Raw genomic sequence first — 19,621 nt, forward strand, 5'->3', positions numbered from 1 at the left:
AGAGGTATATGCCCAAGGGCACTTTAAAAATAAATGGGGTATGTAAATACTAAGGCAATGTTTTCAGATAGATAATAAACTATCAGGCTTTGTAAATCATGACATCCCTATGGATGCTCTGGGACAAATCTTGTTTTTTTTTTCTTTATATATATACATATATATATATGTACAAGCAAAGCACTCAGTGAGTACAGTATAAGTTTTGCTTGCCTAAGAAGTATGGATTCCAGTTATTAAAATGGAGGGACCATGTGTTATTATTGTGCTTGAATTTTTTTTTTTTTTTGGTATTGTGTGTGGGTTTTTTTCTTTTTTGGTCCCTTTTTTTTTTTTTCTGTTGGGTGTGATTTTTTTTTTTTTTAATGGGGGGTGGATTTTATTTACTAAGCCAACTTCTGTTTTTCACCTTTTTTTAAGATTAAAGTTTACAACTTGGAATTACTTGAAATATTATTTTTAACTCTGAAATACAGCAGCTTCTGAAGATAAATGTATTCTACTATTAGATTTAGCTGAGATCCCAAATCATTCTTAAAAAGGGGATTTAAAGATAGTGTATAACCCTATTTTTATTAAATAAATTGCTAACCTGCTAAGCTAAATTCTTTCTTAAATAAGATGAGGAAGATGAGGGTGAACAAGTTGTTGTTTTGTCAAGCAAATTCTAAATTATCTAAACCATTTACTTTTAAAAAAAAAAAAAAAGGTATCCTTTTCATACCTCTAAAGTGTTCGCTGTAGAAAAAAGGGGGTTTCCTTCTGTTTTTAGGTAAATTCAAATTATTTGGTTTGGACAAGCAGAAAGTTTCCATTCGTTGATCATATTCAGTATATTTTTTCAAATCTCTGCTGTGAGATTCTCTGCAGCTGATGCTGCTACAGAGTGAAAGGAACAGAACAATCATTCAGAAAAAGGTGCATGGGTTTGCTTTCATCCTTCCATTGAGGACTTTCACCCTCTTATAAAAATTATGTTAATCAAGAGCTCCCCTTATTGCACTCCCCGCTGCCACTTACTCCCTAATCCTGAGGATGTAGGAAAATGCTTGCTTTTTACAATAATGTCATTAGCAATGAATGCGCTTAGGTGATGCCTGGCGGAAACTGAATCAATTTTAAAATGCTCTCTTTTTTCTCGCCCTCTCCACTCCCTGTACACCTACCCGCCCCCACTTCCCTCTTGTTTTCCTAGACACAGTGCCAACATAAACCTGCATCGTAAACTGTTGACCAAAGAACTCGATGACATGGGCCTGGACTCATCACAGCCCTCCCTTAGCAAGGACCTCCGGGATGAATTTTTGATGAAGATCTATGGTGCCCAGCACCCCCTGGGGCTCGACATCAGGGAAGATGCCTCCTCTCCCGCGGGGACGGAAGACTCCCACCTGAACGGGTATGGGAGGGGCATGGCGGAGGACTACATGGTCCTGGACCTGAGCACCACCTCCAGCCTCCAGTCCAGCAGCAGCATCCATTCCTCCAGAGAATCCGACGCCGGCAGCGATGAGGGGATTCTCCTGGACGACATTGACGGGGCGAGTGACAGCGGGGAGTCGGCGCACAAGGCTGAGGCCCCCACCCTCCCTGGCGGCCTTGGGGCTGACGTTTCAGGGTCTCTGATGTTCAACAGCTTGTCCGGGAGCACTGGTGGGATCATGTGTACCATTTGCCACAAGATGTACAGCAACAAGGGGACGCTGAGGGTGCACTACAAAACCGTGCATTTGCGAGAGATGCACAAGTGCAAAGTCCCCGGTTGCAATATGATGTTTTCCTCTGTGCGAAGCCGGAATCGGCACAGTCAGAACCCTAATCTCCACAAAAACATTCCCTTCACTGCAGTAGATTAGTCTCAGAACGGACACTACAAATGCCAGCTCTCACCAGATGGCCTATGTATCTGAACTGCCATAGTCAGTGTGTGCTTGTGTACTTGGGGGAGGGTGTGTGTGTGTGTACACACATGTATACCTGTGGCTACATACACACACACCCACACGTTTTCTTTTCTTTAGATATAAGAAGATAAACACTAGGTGCTTTTGAAATTTTTTGTCTTTTTCCTTTATAGTTTTGAGAAAGAGGTCAGATCTTTAATTTAGAGGTGAAACAAAGTACCCTTTAAGTACACATGCGCACACATAAAAGCGTGCAACTAGCCCAAACTTTGACAGAATAACAATTTTTGGTCCTCTCCAAAGAGACGATTTGTTGTACCCATGACTGTTGCCTGCAAAGAGAGAAAGGGGGGGGAAAACAAAAAAGGAACTTCTTATAGTTGTCTTTTGTGAACTTTAAGGTTTTGAGAGAATCTTCATTTAAAGCATGGCAGATTCACCTGTAAATATTTAGCCTTGAGAGGCCAATGATGTAAAACAATTGTATTGATGGTTGTTTAACTCTTTTGTTTAATTTTTACAGTTACATCCAGCTGTTAGATATACAGGAAAAAAAATAGTTTGCTGGCTAGCTCTATTCATTTATGTTAGCATTAATGCACATTTTTTAAGGAAAAAAAAACATGGTCTTGTTTTTACTACCTGCTAGATATAGTGATAAAGAGGTGCTGGCATGCCTTACAGCACAGATCTGATTTTTTAAAATGTCCTGTACTAGTACATAAATCCAGTCATGCACTTTTTTTCATACACTACAAGGGGATGTGTAATATCCATGCTTCTTTTTTATCCTTAAACTATTGCCATACTTCAAGTAAGTGTCTTTTTTAAAAAATTCACTTGTATAAAAATGGTCTGGTCAGTATAGGGCACAAACGCCAAACAAAAGTATTAGTGTTAACACAAAACTGCCAACTTTGCACAAGTTTCCAGAAAAGAAAATACAATTAGTCACTCAACATAACCACAGGCCAATTTGTCGGCCACCAGGAAACCGCTTTAAGAAAAAAACACTTGGTGATGCTTTCAAGTGCCGAATGTTATTACAATCAACATTGTATCCTTCTTGCTTATATGTTAAGTTACATAAAAGGAAAACAAAGTGATGCGTGTGAAACAGCCAAGGCATTTATTCTTTAGAGGCAGGATAATATTTCAGGATACAGAAGCCCAAATTACTCACTACGGAGCAAAGCTGAATACAGTGAAAGAGCTGAATGCTCATGCGCAAGGACCTGACCCTTCTCCATTAAGAAGAAGGAAAAAGTCTGAGCTGAGTTGGTCTATTATGTGGCTGTGTAATTTGTCACAAGTACTGCAGTAGTACTATGATTCAGGCTGGTTTGATAGACAAAATCAAAAGACATTTAATGGTAGAGGCAGCAGTACTTGGAAGCTTTGCAAACATGTGCTGAACTTGAACTAAGCAATACTCCTTTCTGAGCAGCCAGAAGAAGGGGGTTTAAAATAGGATCTCTCACTGTTTAGTGTTTTGCGTTTCCCCACGCGATTTGTCAGAGAGAAATGAAAGCAAGCCTGAAACCAAGCAATCGAGAGTGAGAAAGAGCAGGGAGAGGATTCTCCAAACCTTTTTTGTTTTGTTTTATTTTGTTTCCGATGTTTACACATGTTGCCTGAGCTGGTTAACCACATCGGCAGCCTCAGCTACCACAACATACTGACTAAATGATGATATTTACTCAGATTCAATCTGCAGCCAAAACCATTAGGGTGTGCATTGCAGACTGTGTTTTGTTGTCTTTTTTTTTTTAAGTGGAGGGGGCAAAAGATAAACAAGGCATATTTTGTCGAACAGGACACAATAATTTAAAGAGAATGTATTTCTTTTCTGCATTTAAGGGCCTCAAACATTTCTTTCATCAGTCTAAAAGAAATACTCCCTTTGTCTTAACTTTTTAATGGCATTTCCATTTTTCATATGTTTCGTAATTATTTTTTTCTAGGTTCGCATCAGCATTCACTTCCGTTAAATTTGCCAAAGGAAACTGTTAATATGTTTCTCTTGTTACTATTCCTGTAGGATTTATTGTACCTCAGTATTTATTGTTTCCAAAAATAAGCATCATTAGTTGAGGCTTCAGTATTTTTTGTGTGAAAATTTCAGAAACAATGGAATCTTAAGCTAGATGTGTCTAGCAGCTTTATCTTTTCATCTCCTTCAGAGGATGCTATGGGGTTCATTTAATTTTTCATTTGTTCTACAGTGAGGAGAGACCAAAAGTATTTGCAGTACAAAAGAAACTATATCAAACACTATGTTTTAATGACAAATGTTTACGGTAAAAAAGCTGAGGAATTAGTGCTAACCGTTTTTGTTTTTCTTGTACCTTTGAATTCCCCAAAGTCTTAATCGCTTTATTTCAGTGTTGTTAAACTGAATAGACAGATGTTTTCCTTTGTTTTATACCATATAAGACTCTGTACAGTATGTTTGTGGAAGATTGAACTAGAATAATGAAAATTTGTTTGCAAACATTTTGGTCCTCTTAGCCTTCTGTGTTGCGCTATTGCCCCATTAACCAACTGATTTGATTCCAGAAGGGTGGAAAAAATATTTTGTTGGTATCCCAGCAAAAGATTATGGAAACACTAGCTTTGCAAGCGTATATAGACCAAATGACACTTTTATGAAATGACACATTTTCAGCGATTTTTAACAATTACACTCTCGGTTGAGATATTAGAACTCAGCTTGTACAAAATCAGTGCTTAGTCTGTTTAATGTCAACTAAAAGGTCAAAGAGCCCTAATGAGTGAATTACATAGCTGTCAGCAGGTCACAACAAAGGAACTAGGCTTAGAACAAGTGTTTGTTAACTCGCCACAAACTAGGCTGATGTGGATAGCCAGTTAGAATAAGCCCAGAAGTAACAAGATTCTCAAGCAGAATTTCCATTGCTCAGAAGCATGAATGTGTTGACCTGCCTTTTGTTGGAGAAATGACAGTGAGTCCTGGACAACCTGCCCTTTTTAAGTCTCTCCCCTCTTTGCTACTAGTTTTGTGCCTCAAGTGCCCACGTGTTACGGTGGCCTTTTAAGTGATGTATAATATTTTCCAGTTTAAAGCCTAGTTGCTTAAAAGGGACAGGGGGAGTGGACAGAAGTGGTCCAGAAGATGTAGAATCATGAAAACGTACATTTCTTCTAGTCTCAGAGTGTCGCTTGTTCTTGGGTGTGTGCCTGAGTGCAGTGTTTTGACTTAACTCTAAATCTAGTTAAGATGGTGATCCCAAGGCTTATTTGCAAATGGGAAGGATGATGTGATCACCATTTTAACCATTGAGCCCTTCCTCTCTGTCCATTCATACTCATTTCTTTTTTCATAGGAGTTTTCTGTTGTGACACAGGCTCTGTCCAGCTGCATCCATGCTAGGGCGGCTGAAAAAGGAATCAGATCAGTCGCTCAGTCGTGTCCGACTCTTTGCGACCCCATGAATCGCAGCACACCAGGCCTCCCTGTCCATCACAAACTCTCCCGGAGTTCACTGAGACTCATGCAGCATTTCATCCAAGCAACCTTTTCCCCCACTTGATTCATTTTAACCAGCATTCTGTCACAGGTACAAAACTGGGCAGTATTATTAACATGCATGTTTGCTAGGTGGTATTGAAATGTTCTGTTTTGATCATTTTAAGCTATGTGTTAGTAAGGATCAGAAAAGACTTAGTCTCCTTTAAGGACTGTCTGTGTGTTGTGGAGGGGGATGACCCGGAGCAAGAATAACAAGAAATAATAAATAATTTGGTGTTTAAAATGTGATAAAAAGCATGACATTCTTCGTTCTGCTATTAATTGTATAGAAATAAGGCAGTGCATTTCAGATCTTAGTCCAGGCCGATGCCTTTTAAAGCTGGCAGACATCTCTTTTGAAATTGTTTTTAGCACAATGGCACCACTGTCCTTATAGTGTAATTTATTTGGTCATGAGTTCCCAGGCTCTTCCAGTATGAGGAGAAAGGCACATAACTGGTTAATAGCCTGTTAGTGTGTGTATGCATATATAATATATATATATATATATATAATATAGCCCCTTCTCGATATATTCAAAGCTTGCCTTTTTAAAAAAATAGCAAATATATATATATAGCGATTTTTTTTAAAAAGGCAAGCTTTGACTATATCGAGAAGGGGCTGTTACAGAGGCATTCTCCTCATTTTACTCAGGGGAAACATGCAGTAGGTTCCCACCAAATAAAAAGTGACCTTTTGTTCCTTCTCCTCTGTACACACCCCTCACGTGTGCCAAGCAAATGAGAACAGAGGCCCTTGGGAATTAAAACAGAAGGAAGCAGTAACCAGATTGAGATGGACATGCTGCTAACTGCCAGCCGTTGACCTGAGCAGTCCTAACTTGCACTCGGTCTTCAGTGTTGGGCCAAGTGGACTAAGTACATAAGTGTCACCTGTCATAAGACACGCTACATCTACTGTCAGACGAAACAAATCAGCCAGAAGATACTTTATTTGATCTTATGGACACACACCTTCTCTTGAGCTTTGCAGAAATTGTGACAAATTTTGGGGTTTAAAAACATCGCTTATATTTCACCCAGACTTGGAATATTTAGAGGAGTTTGCTTCTCCTTCTCATTCTCTGTGTTTCTAATGGGAGGGGTTTAAATAAGTATGGAGAGCATTCAGAGACAGGTGCCACAGAGACTGGAGGGAATCACAGTTTTGTACAGTGAAGTGAGGGGTGTTAAGTAGAAGACTTGCACCTGTCCTGGTTTGAAGATAACTAGAAAAGAAAATAGTGGACACACTGAAAGGAGGCAGTCAAGAGAAGCGTCCGGTGCAACTCTGCCTAGCAGTGGGTGGGAGCGGATCCCTGCAGCGCATCCCACAGCACCCCGTGACCAGGCGCCTCACTGAACCCTAGTCTGAGAAGGGAGGAGGACAGCAAGAGTGCTGCCTGGAATAGCTCAAGTCCCAGCAGGTCAGGCAGGCAGTGGCGGGGTGGGGCTGGGGTGTTCTTCTCCTCTTACTTTTGGGGTGGAAGTGATGCTCAAGTCCCTTAGGGAACTAACAGATCCATTGGGTCTACCAGATCCTAGAAAAGGCTGGTGGTCAGACCAAGCCCTAGTTGTGCTGAGTGGAAAGACGTGATTGCCAGCGCAGGTCTGTTCTTTCTCCATCGTGACTGTGGCTTGCCCCCATAGCCGCGGTTGTACTGCTCTTTGGCTGCAAAGATCTCTTGATCAAAATGTGAGCTCACTCACCTTCCTACCGAACATAAAAGCAACTTGGCTGCTTTCACATTCTCCCTCTAGGCCAAACCATGTGTGGTAGGTAGCTTTCCTCGTGTTAGCATCAGGCCACATCTGCTCTGCCCCAAAGGCATTTCCCTTTCCTATAGTCAGGACTGCTCACTGTACACGGTACTTTCCCATTAGTATTATGTAAATCCAGCTGTACAACTGACTGGTGGGCTAATGTAACATCACTGTTGCCCAGACACCCATCCTCTCCTGTATCCTCCCATCATCCTTATTCTTCCCACATCTTGCACAAGATGATGTTTATGGTCATTCGGCAATAACTGGACATCAACTGCTATCTTTTTGGCATTTGTCAAAAAATCCAAATGCCCGGTCACAGGGGGTTTAAAGAAAAAAAACTAAGCATTTTTACAAGTACACTGAATTGGATCAGCATTATTGTTCATTATAATGCTATATATTTTTTTGAAGTAACATACTATAGTTGTCATAAAACTATCTTTATTCTTCTCCTCTGAAGTGTTGTTGTAAATTCACTTGACCTTTACTGCAAGCAAAAAAAAAATTTTTTTTCTATATAGACTATCAAGACAAGGCTCAGTTTGTAACAAATAGTGGACCATTACAAAAGAGGAAACAGAAAAAGCCAGGCTGAGCAGCGAGAAGCTTCGGTTCAATTTCACCTCATATCTTTCTAATAACTTACTTGTCACTTTATTACCTTCCAGTAATGTGAACGCTGCTGACAAGACTGTCACACTAACAGCAGACAACACCCTGTCTGCTTCAGCCCCAGCTCTCCTGGCTACTTATTGCCCTGGCCCTGAAGGGACACAAACTAATAGTGTGCTTTCCAGTTCAGCACTTGGCCATCAAATATAAAAGGATGCGTAATTGCCTGTTTATCCCTTGTGAAGGGGAAATTGAGTACAAGGGCTAGGCTTTCCCACTGAGTTCCCCGATGCACACACATCCACAGTCACTCTCCCTCCCTCCCTGCACCTCCTCCCAGCACACGAGCACATACACACACCCACTAAACTATATCTCTGGTAAGCCCAAGGCTGCCTCGCAGTGCCCTCTCCAGCTATTAAGTGCACAGTAACAAGACTACTTCTTAAATAAAGGGTCAGCAGAGAGATTCTGGCTTTGACAGCATCCTCTGGGTCTTTGGAAACTTAAGTATTGCAATTCTAAGCCCATGTATTTTGGAAGTACTGGGTATGGCCCCATAATTAGAACAAAGTTTCTACAAGTCAGTGGCAAAGGTGGGATTAGATTGCCCCATGTTCTGTAAATAAAGAAGTAAGATGTTTTTCCTCTCCTTCAAAAAGTGCACGTGCTGTAAACAAATTGGTTGTGCGTGGTGGTTTGAAAAAAAATTTTTTAGCTTTGGCCTCCAACCAGTAGTCTAGATGTACACGAGTATCTTGCCGTGACAACCTCCAAATCCATAGTGTAACAGGACAGATTCACCTTTAATTGGACTGACAATCTGAAAAAAATAATAAGGCACAGGGACTTTGAGTTTAATCACTAAAACAGGGACTACCCTATATGTAGAAAGTAAATTCTCCACTTTGGGAGAATTTGGGTAAGTATAAGCACATGAGCTTTACAAAATCAAGTACGAGGGAACAAAAGGTACAAGAAAAATCATGTGAAAATGTGATCTTCCTAAACATCTTGAGCCCAAATAACATATATAAGAATTGGCTGCTATTTTTGTATACTGAACTACTTACAGGATCATAAAAGTGGCTAGTTAGTGGCTAAATGAACAATAAGGTCTCAGTGTGCCTCTTGGGGAATTAGGGGGACACCCTGCTTCTTTCTAAACTCGTGCAGTGGGTCTGATAGATGCTGTTGATCCCACCCCTCTCCCCCCACTGACTTTGAACAGTCACATTTTAAATCTGTGTCAAAAAATAAGACACGTGCAGGTGTCATCTTTGATGCAAACTTTTGGAAAGAGAGAAAAGTGGCAGACAGAGACAAAAGGTCTATGTAGACAAACCTGTGCTAAAATAATTGTATTAAGCAGTATGTGGACTGGGCAGAAAAGCACTTTGAGTAACGATTCTTGGGGTCAGGGAAAAAGCAGTTGATGTTTTTAAGTTCTCCCAGTATGTATATATTACAATCATTTAGCAAACATCTTAAGAGAATCTTAATTAAAAATTCAGTTGCCAAAATTGCACAGATTATTCAATATTAGCTGTACCCCCCCCCACTTAAATAATAGGTATGCTTAAGGACAGTTTTAATTGTTTTAGTATATTTTTAGCTTCCTTTTTCTAAGATTCTTTGAAGGGAAGGAAGAGTGGAAAAAGGTATTTTAACAAAAATGGAAAGAAATAGATAGTATAAAACTATATTTCTTAAAGTATGCAAGCGCTAAACCAAGACTTTATAAGGCTTCCTGTTGCCAAACACGATGCTGAAATAATGCACAAGATGGCACATCAGTCCAGTACCAACCGGCTCTGCCCACTGCTGTTACAAAATGCAAGGATTGAGAGGTGGCCCCAGGGGTGAAGGGGCCCATCGGTGTCAGAGAGTCCCACTCCTCTGGCCCTGGAAACAGTTTCCGCAAGAGGGGGAGAAAAGACCAGCCCTCTTGGCAGACCTCCCCCAAGGTGAGCTGACCTGGCACTGTTTCTGCAGGAGCCGCATGCCCTGCCCTTCCCACTCTAGGCCACAGAGCACCCCTGGCCTGCCTGTGAATCAGCGCCGTGGCCAAGAGCAGCAGTGATTCATGAGGCATGATGCTCTTGATTCCCAGACAATGTGCTCAGTTAACAGGCTCACTCGAGATGTGTAAACCAAGTTGACTGTTTTCATCTAGTACTCAATTTGGAGTGTTTTTGCATGTCTTTGTACAGATCCACTCCTCTCATTGCCCATCTTAATCTCCCCTGACTTCATTATCTTTCCACTCCTGCCCTTTCTTCTTCTGATCTCACCCACCCTCTTCAAAGAAAATCTTTTCTGAAGCAAGAAGGTAGAACACTCCCTCCTTCATCTGGATTTTGATGCTCTGGAAACATTTGTGTGTTCCACCCTGTCTGGGGTTTACATAACGTGAATTAAGTGAATGAGCTGTTCTAGTATTATATATTAACCTGATCTGACTAAGATTTATAATATATGGTGCTCTCACTTTCCTGTGCAAACTTTGGTTCTGCTGCCCTGCCAGAAAAGTGTCAACCATTTTCCTACCAATGCCAGTATGAACAGGGCAGGAGAGCTAAACATGGGTACCTGGAGGTCAGAGGGGTGAGGGAGGTGGAGAAACCAGGAGAAGATGTGGGTCTGAGGCCTCCCTGGGCCTTTCCTCAAAAGTGGAGGTGAATCAATACTTCAGGAAAGCAAGCTCTCGGCTCTCAAATGCTCCTCATCGACTAAGCCTTTTAGAACTAGCAAGATTCCCTCACCTGGTTGAGAGAATACATAACTTTCTTACTCACCCCAAACCCACTGGTGTGTCTTGCTAACAAAAACACTGGACACAACCCTCCTATTTGACAGCAAAATTGGCCAAAGGGAACTGAAATATCTTAAGGAAAAGGAATTTTCCCCAAGATAGGTCCTTTTCCCCACCCCCTACCCTGGAGTTTGGTGGGGAGGGCTGTGCTTTGTTTGTTTGTTTCTGTCCTCCTCTGCATCAAACCAGCCTCTCCTGCCCAGCCTGTCACAGAACCAAGGTCTGCACTACGAAAGGGGTCAGCACCCAGGGACGGGCACAGCTTACATCACCCTGATCTGATCATTGTGACGTCGGTAGCTTCATAAATACTGTATGTACCTTGAACAAGGGTTTTGTTTTTGTTTTGTTTTGTTTTTCTTAGTAGTTTAAGGGAATTAAAAGTTTTTATTTGCCGTTTCCTTTGTTGTATTTTCTGTACTATAACTGTCTATGTCTTTTGCATAAAATGCATAAGGGTTTGGGGATGTAAATGGAATTTTATTCATATTTTGTCCAAATACCTCTTGTAATTTGTATCAAAATTCTTGTACAATTTTTATATTAAAGATTTATCAGTCACTGATCTCTTCTTACCTCCTTGATTTGAAGAAACCTCAACCAACCCCAAGAGATCACTATGAAATACACCAAGAAACACTTTAGCTTACATTGTGATTCACCCTTATTTAAGCTCCCATGTTAGATAACTTGGTCTCCTTTTTGGACTGAATCATGCTATTATTGAACACACTTCTTAGGAAAATCAAATTCATCTCATGCTCAGATAGCCAAGCTGAGTCAGAGCCCCAGAGATCCTAGTCAGTCAGTTCCAATAGAGCCCAGCAAACACTGTCTCTTTCCTCACTAAAGCTATCCCTCTGGGGATGTTTTTCCAGTGTTTCCAGAATTTCCTTTCCCAGAAGCCTTGGCCCAAGATCTTTTAAGAAAAGGAAGACCTTAAGTATCTTTGCACCTTGGCCTTCTGTAAATAGCTTCCACCCTGACCCTGGGAAATTTGCGGACAGCAGCTAACAGGATGATAACTATATATGTTTGTGTTTCAGTGTATATTCTCTTGACAATGGTTTTCTACAGTTTGGGCTTTTATCATCTAGAAATAAAACTAGCAGATGGAGAGAGGTCATCATTGGCCACATCTCTTGTCACACTGCTCGAGGCCAATGGGAAGAAGCATACAGGCTGCTTTTGACTCCGCGATTGTTTAATATCACCCCCACCTCTTAAACAAATTCTAGCTTAACATTAGGCTAACCCAGACTGTAACTTTTCCTGGAGTCTCCCTTTCCATTTAGTATTTCCTGTTCTCCATCCCCGGAGCCACACATATCCAGGTCTCCCATCTTGTGGCACCCCCTTCTCCCATTTCCTCTGACCCAGAGAAACCAGCAGCTACCCAGACTCAAATCTAGCAAACCCCCTTGGCCCCAGGTCTCTGGCCAGCAAAGAGCTAAACAGGCTGCTTGTATCTGCTGACTGTCATCAGACCCACAGTAAAGAACTGTCCAGCCAGCTTCAGGTACCACTGATTGAGGGTCCCTCCCAAGGTAGCTAAGGTGCCAGCCACCAAGACTTGACACACCTCCCCCCATCCCAGTTTCCTCTGAGCACCCACAGACTGGCGGTAAGAGCAAAGAAATGAAAGATAAAACAATTGGGGGAAGTCAACCTTGGTTCAGGCATGTGGTTATTAAATGTCATGGATATGTTAACGCACCCCTACAGGGAATCCAAGCATAATTATGATCTTTTCATCTGTCATAACACGTCTGTAATTGGCAAGAATCCTCCCTCAAACAGCTCCTTCTTAAAAAAATGTATTCTTAAGTGTCGTTAAATGGTGGAAATCCTCCTGTTTAGTGAAGAGGCACCCATGAATTCAGCTCTCAGCACAAGGCTAATCCGCACTGCCTGGGCTACAGCCCTTAGCTCTTCTGAGCCACTGGAAGACTCGCCATCCGCTAGTCTGCCCCGTGTCATTGACGATAGCACAGCAGATTAAGTGCTACTAATTTAATAAAGCTGCTCTGAGGACGGAGCCGATCTATCAATGAAGACCAGAGAGGATAGCATGGGTGGGGGGCTCAAGAGGGGTGGCGGAGAATATCGAATTGCCTCAAGTAATACTGGGCGGGGGTGGCTGGGAATCTATTGATCCTCTGTACAGCGCAGTTATTTTTAGTCACCTGACTCTCAGGCACCCAATCATTACCCATATTCATCAGAGACATATAATGAACAGAGGTATTGATTAACAGGGGCAGCCGAAGACAGCTCCCAACAGTGCTAGCTCACATTGATAGGTGTCCAATGGGAATACAGGCCATGCAGCCCCGGAACATAACTTACTCTGTTCTAGGTCCTTCCATTGATTTTGCTTAGTGGGGAGGGGAGGGTGGAGAAAGAGACAGCCTTGTACACAGTGGTGCTCCCTTGACCTTTCTCTGAAAACTTCTCTGAAAAAAAGAGAAAACTGACCCACTTACAACAGTCAACAAGTCCATAGCCCTGCTCCAGTTTGCCTGCTCCTCTCCAGGCTGGCAGTCCCACCTCATCTCTGATTGCCATTTGTGTTATCTTGATTTATAAAAATGTGCTGGAAGCTGGGACATGCCAGTCAGAGCTCAGAGCCATCAGGCAGATGAAGCCTTCACTCCCCTAAAGATCAACATATGGCTTCGGGAAATTATCGTGTTAGGCTAATTGCACCAAGTTGGCATGGTAGGAACATAATGAGTCCCGGTTTCAGCACGCTGACCCCAAACCCAGTGATGCCAGCGCAGAGTAACTTTCTAAGCATTTTGCCTCATGGCAGGAAACCTCATTGAGCTGCTGTTTGCAAAAGGTATTTGGTTCAATTTCTAGGATGCGCCCAGAACCTGCTCAGTGCGCTCCATTCATACAAAGGAGTTTGCTGTGTGGTTCAGGCGGGCTCTTGTCCTTCCAGAGAACTAGTGGTGACCCACACACCACAACCATTAGAAGCCATGTGCTGCCTGGTGGCTGACAGGCTGTGTAAAATGCTGATAGGTAACTAGAAACCATTGAACCCCGGGGAGAAAAAAAATAGAAAGGATTAAGACAAGGACAGCTGTAAAAAATAAAACTCGAATGCATCATTAGAAACCAGAAATTCACAAAGTCCAATTGCCTGTCATCCACACTGGATATTAGCAACACTTGACTTAGTTATGAGTGAAATGCTGAAGGAACATGAAGTCACCCCTTAACCCCTGAAGCTAAAGGCGAGTTTCTGTTTGCCCCAGTCTCTCCTTACCTCAGTCCGGGGTTTTGATGATGTTTAATGTCATTTGCCTCCAAGTTTTCTTGACAGTGTGTCTTTATTTGTCTTACCTTGGTCAGCAGACTTGTTCACCTTCAGGTCCAGCCTCTCCTTGGACTTCGAGAATTTTGCATGTACCACCTTCCGCCTTTTCTCTTCCTGTCTTTATTTTCTTCATTATGATGTTCAGCTCAATTTCTGTTTTCTTAGCCAAAACCAAAAAAAAAAAAAAAAAAAAAAATCAGTTCAATAAATTCTGATCCTCTGGGATTAAATTGTACCTTAACTTCTTTCCAAATGTCAGAGCTTATATGGAAAAAAAAAAAAACAAAGGTTTCAATAATTTAAATCCCAAGCTCTGTGTATTGTGCAGTAACTTCAAATTTTTGTAATGCTCCAAAAAATAAAAAACAAAAATGTGGTTATGAGCAATTGAATTTGGATGTTATCAGGGTTTGGGGCATATACTGTGTGAGGTGATTTAAAGTTATTAGGCCACTTCCAGGTTTTTAGAGAGATTCATTTTTACAAATGTAAGTGCTATTAAGAACTCAAAGCACTCTCATAATTCCCCATCTTTGTTCTTCCCCATGATCTCAATTTCAATTTTTTTTATTTTTTTCTTAAGTGGAGAATTTCCTTCCCAAGTTTCACAAAGTCATTTGCAAACTGAAAACAAGACACTTATTTGATTATTTTCAGATGTCACATCAATTGGTCTTCAGCAGAAAGTAATCCTGCAAGATGTTATGCTTTATGCTTTCTGTTCTTTCAAAAACCACAAACCTGTGTGTTTGAAAATATGTCTCTTTCCAAAGCCCTCAGCCGCACCCACAGAGCACACATATGAGAATGGTTTCAGGCTCATATACAGACATGCCTTTTCAAGGAAGCAACAAAGCCCACTCACTTCACAGATCTACTGTGAATGTAAGCAGAAGCAGGGAAGAAAGCCAGGGTGAAATCCAGGAAGTTGTGTCTAGCAGGGAACTGTGTCCTCAACACTTTAAAGATGGGCAGTTTCTCTAGCCCTTACAGTTTGTGATACGTAGTAGGTGATCAAGGTGCGTCCACAGAATAAATGGGTACCACAAATGGGGATGAAAGGTGAATGGACGGAGCCCTTTGTTCAATGCCAAGGTCAGAGCCAGCTGTAAGGCGGAGGCTGTCACACCTGCATAGAATGCAGGCATCAGCTATTTGAGGACTCTGCAAAGCAAATAGTAGCAGAAACACTGAGAAAGCTGAGCAGGATTCTCAGTACCGCTGAAATAGCCTGACTTTGCCATTTCCCCTCTCTGTGCCCAGGCCTGAACTCCTGGAAACCTGAAACCCATGAGTAGTCCTCAGGGCTGGACAGAGAACTCTCCAGGAGAAACCCTCAGGTCAAGGAGCCAGGAAGAAAACAGTGGATGCTCAGGAGAGTGGGGAAAATTCCCTATTCTTTTTTCTTTTTGCTGTTTTTTTCATGCCTGCCTCAAACCCAAGCAACCCCGTGACGAAAGGGGCGACAGTGGCAACAGGAACCAGAAGGCACCTGAATTCTTGGGAGGGAAGCCACCTGCCTGAATTGGGGGAGCTTCTGTCCAGAGAGGGTGGGGAAGCCCCTTTTGCTTTTTCTCTGTCTGCCCACCCACTTGGTCTGGGAGGTGAGCATAGCCCCAGGAAGTAAACTGCGGAGCAGGAGCTTTCCAGCCAGAGAACTGAAAGGGCAAGGCTGGAAAATTCCAGGGAGATGGTAGACAGAGAGGTCCTAGGGAAAGTAGCCCCTTCAGATGAATTTCTGAATCACCCCTTATCCCACATAGCACATCCTCACATGGGCCAGATCCAAATAGTGCTTCAAGGGTTTTGAAAACTGAACTGACACCGGAATGAAGACCCACAGAAGGCTGATTGGGACTTGCAACCTGAATTAAGGTTGAAGGCCTTGCTAAAAACATGGAGACATTCTCCACAGAAATTAAACAAGACCCAAAACCTCATAATATGTGTTGTAGGCAAACTTCTTGATTTTTGTCTGCTTTTCAACTGTGGTAAAATATACATAACAAGAATGTGTTATTAATCATTTTAAAGTGTACAGTTCAGCGGTGCTACGTATCATTCACAATGTCGAGAAACCATCACCACTATCCACCCCCAGAACTCTTCATTTTCCTCAAATACAACTCTGTACCCATGAAACACTGACTCTCCACTGCCCTTCTCCCACCATTCTGCTCTCTTTCTCTATGAATCTGACTACTCTAGCTACCTCATCTAAGTGGAATCTTATCATCTTTGTCCTCTTGTGACTGGCTCGTTTCACTAGCATAATGTTCACAAGGTTCATTCATGCTGTTGCATATGTCGGGATGTCCTTCCTTTAAAAGCTCCATAGGTTTCATGGTGTGTATACACCACATTTTGTTTATCCATTAATCTGCTAACAGGGAGTTGGGTTGCTTCCAACAGTAGGCACTAGGCAGACTTCTAAGATGGTCCCTAATAAGCTAGTGAAGGTTTAGACACTCAACAAGGACCAGAGTGTTCTCTTGGCAAAACTCTGACCGCGGGACAACCAGGGCACCAGGCATGTCATCCAGCTACGTGGAGTGGCTGAAGGGCATGTCCCTGCTTGTCAGACCCTGACAAATGTGGCCCACTGGAGGAGGGAATGGCAAACTCCTTCAGCATTCTTGCCTTGAGAAGCCCATGAACAGTATGAAAAGGCAAAAATATATGACTCTAAAAGGAGAGCCCCTAGGTTGGTAGGTGTCCAATATGCTATTGGGGAAGATCACAGAAATAGCTCCAGAAAAAATGAAGAGGCTGAGCCAAAGTGAAAATGATGCCCAGTTGTGGATGTGTCTGGTGATGAAAGTAAAATCCAATGCTGTAAAGAACAATATTGCATAGGAACCTGGACTGTTAGGTCCGAATCAAGGTAAACTGGATGTGGTAAAACAGGAGAAGGCAAGAGTGACCGTTCACGTTTTAAAAATCAGTGAACTAAAATGGATGGGAATGGACGCATTTAATTCAGATGACCATTATATCTATGACTGTGGGCAAGAATCTCTTAGAAGTACTGGAGTAGTCCTCATAGTCAACAAAAGACTCCGAAATGCAGTATTTGGGTACAGTCTCAAAAATGACAGAATGATCTCAGTTCTCCAAGGCAAACCATTCAACAGCACAGTAATCCAAGTCTATGCTCCAACCACTAATGTCAAAGAAGCTGAAATTTAAATATTCAATAAAGAACTAACACTAAAAATAGATGTCCTTTTCATGGCAGGGGACTGGAATGAAAAGCAGGAAGTCAAAAGGCACCTGGAGTAACAGGCAAGTTTGGCCTTGGAGTACAGAATGAGGCAGGGCAAAGGCTAACAGAATTTTGCCAAGAGAACACAGTGGTCATAGCAAATGCCCTCTTCCAACAATACAAGAGATGACCCTACACATGAACATCACCAGAAGGTCAAAACCAAAATCAGATTGAGTATATTATTTGCAGCTGAAGATGGAGAAGCTCTATACAGTCAGCAAAAAGAAGACCTGGAGCTGACTGTAGCTCAGATCATGAACTCCTTACTGCAAAATTCAGACTTAAATTGAAGAAAGTAGGGGAAACCACCAGACAATTCACGTATGTCCTAAATCAAATCCCTTATGATTATACAGTGGAAGTGACAAATAGATTCAAGGGATTAGATCTGACAGAGTGCCTGAAGAACTGTGGATGGAGTTTTGTACCACTGTATAGAAGGTGGTGATCAAAACCATCTGCAAGAAAAGGACTGCAAGAGGACAAAGTGGTTGTCTGAGGAGGCCTTACAAATAGCTGAGAAAAGAAGAGGAGTGAAAGGCAAAGGAGAAAGGGAAAGATATACCCACCTGAATGCAGAGTTCCAGAGAATAGCAGGGAGAGATAAGAAAGTCTGCTTAAGTGAACAATGCAAAGAAATAGAGGAAACGACAGAATGGGAAAGACTAGCGATCTCTTCAAGAAAATTAGAGATATAAAGGGAATATTTCATGCAAAGATGGGCACAATCAAGGACAGAAACAGCAAAGACCTAACAGAAGTATAAGAGATTAAGGAGAGGTGGCAAGAATACATAGAAGAACTATACAAAAAAGATCTTCATGACCCAGATAATCACGATGGTGTGATTACTCACCTAGAGCCAGACATCCTGGAGTGCTAAGTCAAGTGGGCCTTAGGAAGCATTACTACCAACAAAGCCAGTGGTGATGGAATTCCAGCTGAGCTATTTCAAATCCTGAAAGATGATGCTGTGAAAGTGCTTCACTCAATATGCCAGCAAATTTGGAAAACTCACCAGTGGCCACAGGACTGGAAAAGATCAGTTTTCATTCCAATCCCAATGAAGGGAAATGCCAAAGAATGTTCAGACTGCCACACAATTGGACTCGTTTCACATGCTAGCAAAGTAATGCTCAAAATTCTCCAAGCTAGGCTTCAACAATATGTGAATCAAGAACTACCAGATGCACAAGCTAGATTTAGAAAAGGCAGAGGAACCAGAGAGCAAATTGCCAACATCTGCTGGGTCATAGAAAAAGCAAGGGAATTCCAAAAAAATCTATTTGTTTCACTGACTATGTGAATCCTTTGACTGTGTGGATCACAACAAAATGTGGAAAATTCTTAAAGAGATGGGACTACCCGATACCTTACCTGCCTCCTGATAAACCTGTATGCAGGTCAAGAAGACAGAACCGGATATGGAAAAATGAACTGATTCAAAATGGGAAAGGAGTACATCAAGGCTATATTTGTCACCCTGCTTATTTAACTTACATGCAAAGTACATCATGTGAAATGCCAGACTGGATGAAGTGCAAGCTGGAATCAGGATTGCCAGGAGAAATATCAACAACCTTAGATATGCAGAAGACATCACCCTAATGGCAGAAAGCAAAAAGGAGCTAAAGAGCCTCTTGATGAAAGTGAAAGAGGAGTGAAATACTGGCTTAAAACTCAACATTCAAAAAACTAAGATCATGGCATCCAGTCCTATCACTTCATGACAAAACTGATGGGGTAAAAAAGGAAACAGTAACAGACTTTGTTTTCTTGGGCTCCAATATCACTGTGGATGGTGACTGCAGCCATGAAATTAAAAGATGCTTGCTCCTTGGAAGAAAAGCTATGACCAACCTAGACAATGCACTGAAAAGCAGAGACATCACTTTGCCAACAAAGGTCTGTATAGTCAAAGCTATGGTTTTTGCAGTAGTCATGTAGGGATATGAGAATTGGACCGTAAAGAAGGTTAATTGCCTAAGAATTGATGCTTTTGAACTGTGGTGCTGGAGAAGACTCTTGAGAGTCCCTTGGACAGCAAGGAGATCAAAGCAGTCAATCCGAAAGGAAATCAACCCTGAATATTCATTGGAAGTACTTATGCTGAAGCTGAAGCTCCAATACTTTGGCCACCGGATGCAAAGAGCCAACCATTGGAAAAGACCCTGATGCTGGGAAAGATTGAGGGCAGGAGGAGAATGGGATGGCAGAGGATGAGATGGTTGAATGGCATCACCGACTCAATGGACATGAGTTTGAGCAAACACAGGGAGATAGTGAAAGACAGGGAAACCTGGTGTGCTGCAGTTCATGGGGTCGCAAAGAGTGGGACACAACTTGGTGACTGAGAAGCAACAACAATAAACCTCTATTGGAGTTTTCAT

The 19,621-nt window shown here is 42.1% G+C and overlaps 1 protein-coding gene across 13 annotated transcripts in view; it reads left to right on the forward strand.

Annotated features, from left to right (window-relative positions):
• BNC2 (basonuclin 2) overlaps positions 1–11,200 on the forward strand; it is a 485,308-nt gene extending 474,108 nt beyond the window's left edge. For 11 of the 13 annotated variants that reach the window (XM_059889392.1, XM_059889388.1, XM_059889390.1 and 8 more), the window contains one exon: positions 1,196–11,200. In XM_059889392.1, the coding sequence (XP_059745375.1) occupies positions 1,196–1,856 (661 nt within the window). In that variant the 3' untranslated portion in view covers positions 1,857–11,200. The remainder of the gene's footprint in view (positions 1–1,195) is intronic. The other 2 variants (XM_059889385.1, XM_010807793.4) reach the window with 2 other exon arrangements.
• Positions 11,201–19,621: the final 8,421 nt, after the last annotated feature.

Source organism: Bos taurus, chromosome 8, assembly GCF_002263795.3.
Source record: "Bos taurus isolate L1 Dominette 01449 registration number 42190680 breed Hereford chromosome 8, ARS-UCD2.0, whole genome shotgun sequence".
Classification (NCBI taxonomy): domain Eukaryota; kingdom Metazoa; phylum Chordata; class Mammalia; order Artiodactyla; family Bovidae; genus Bos; species Bos taurus.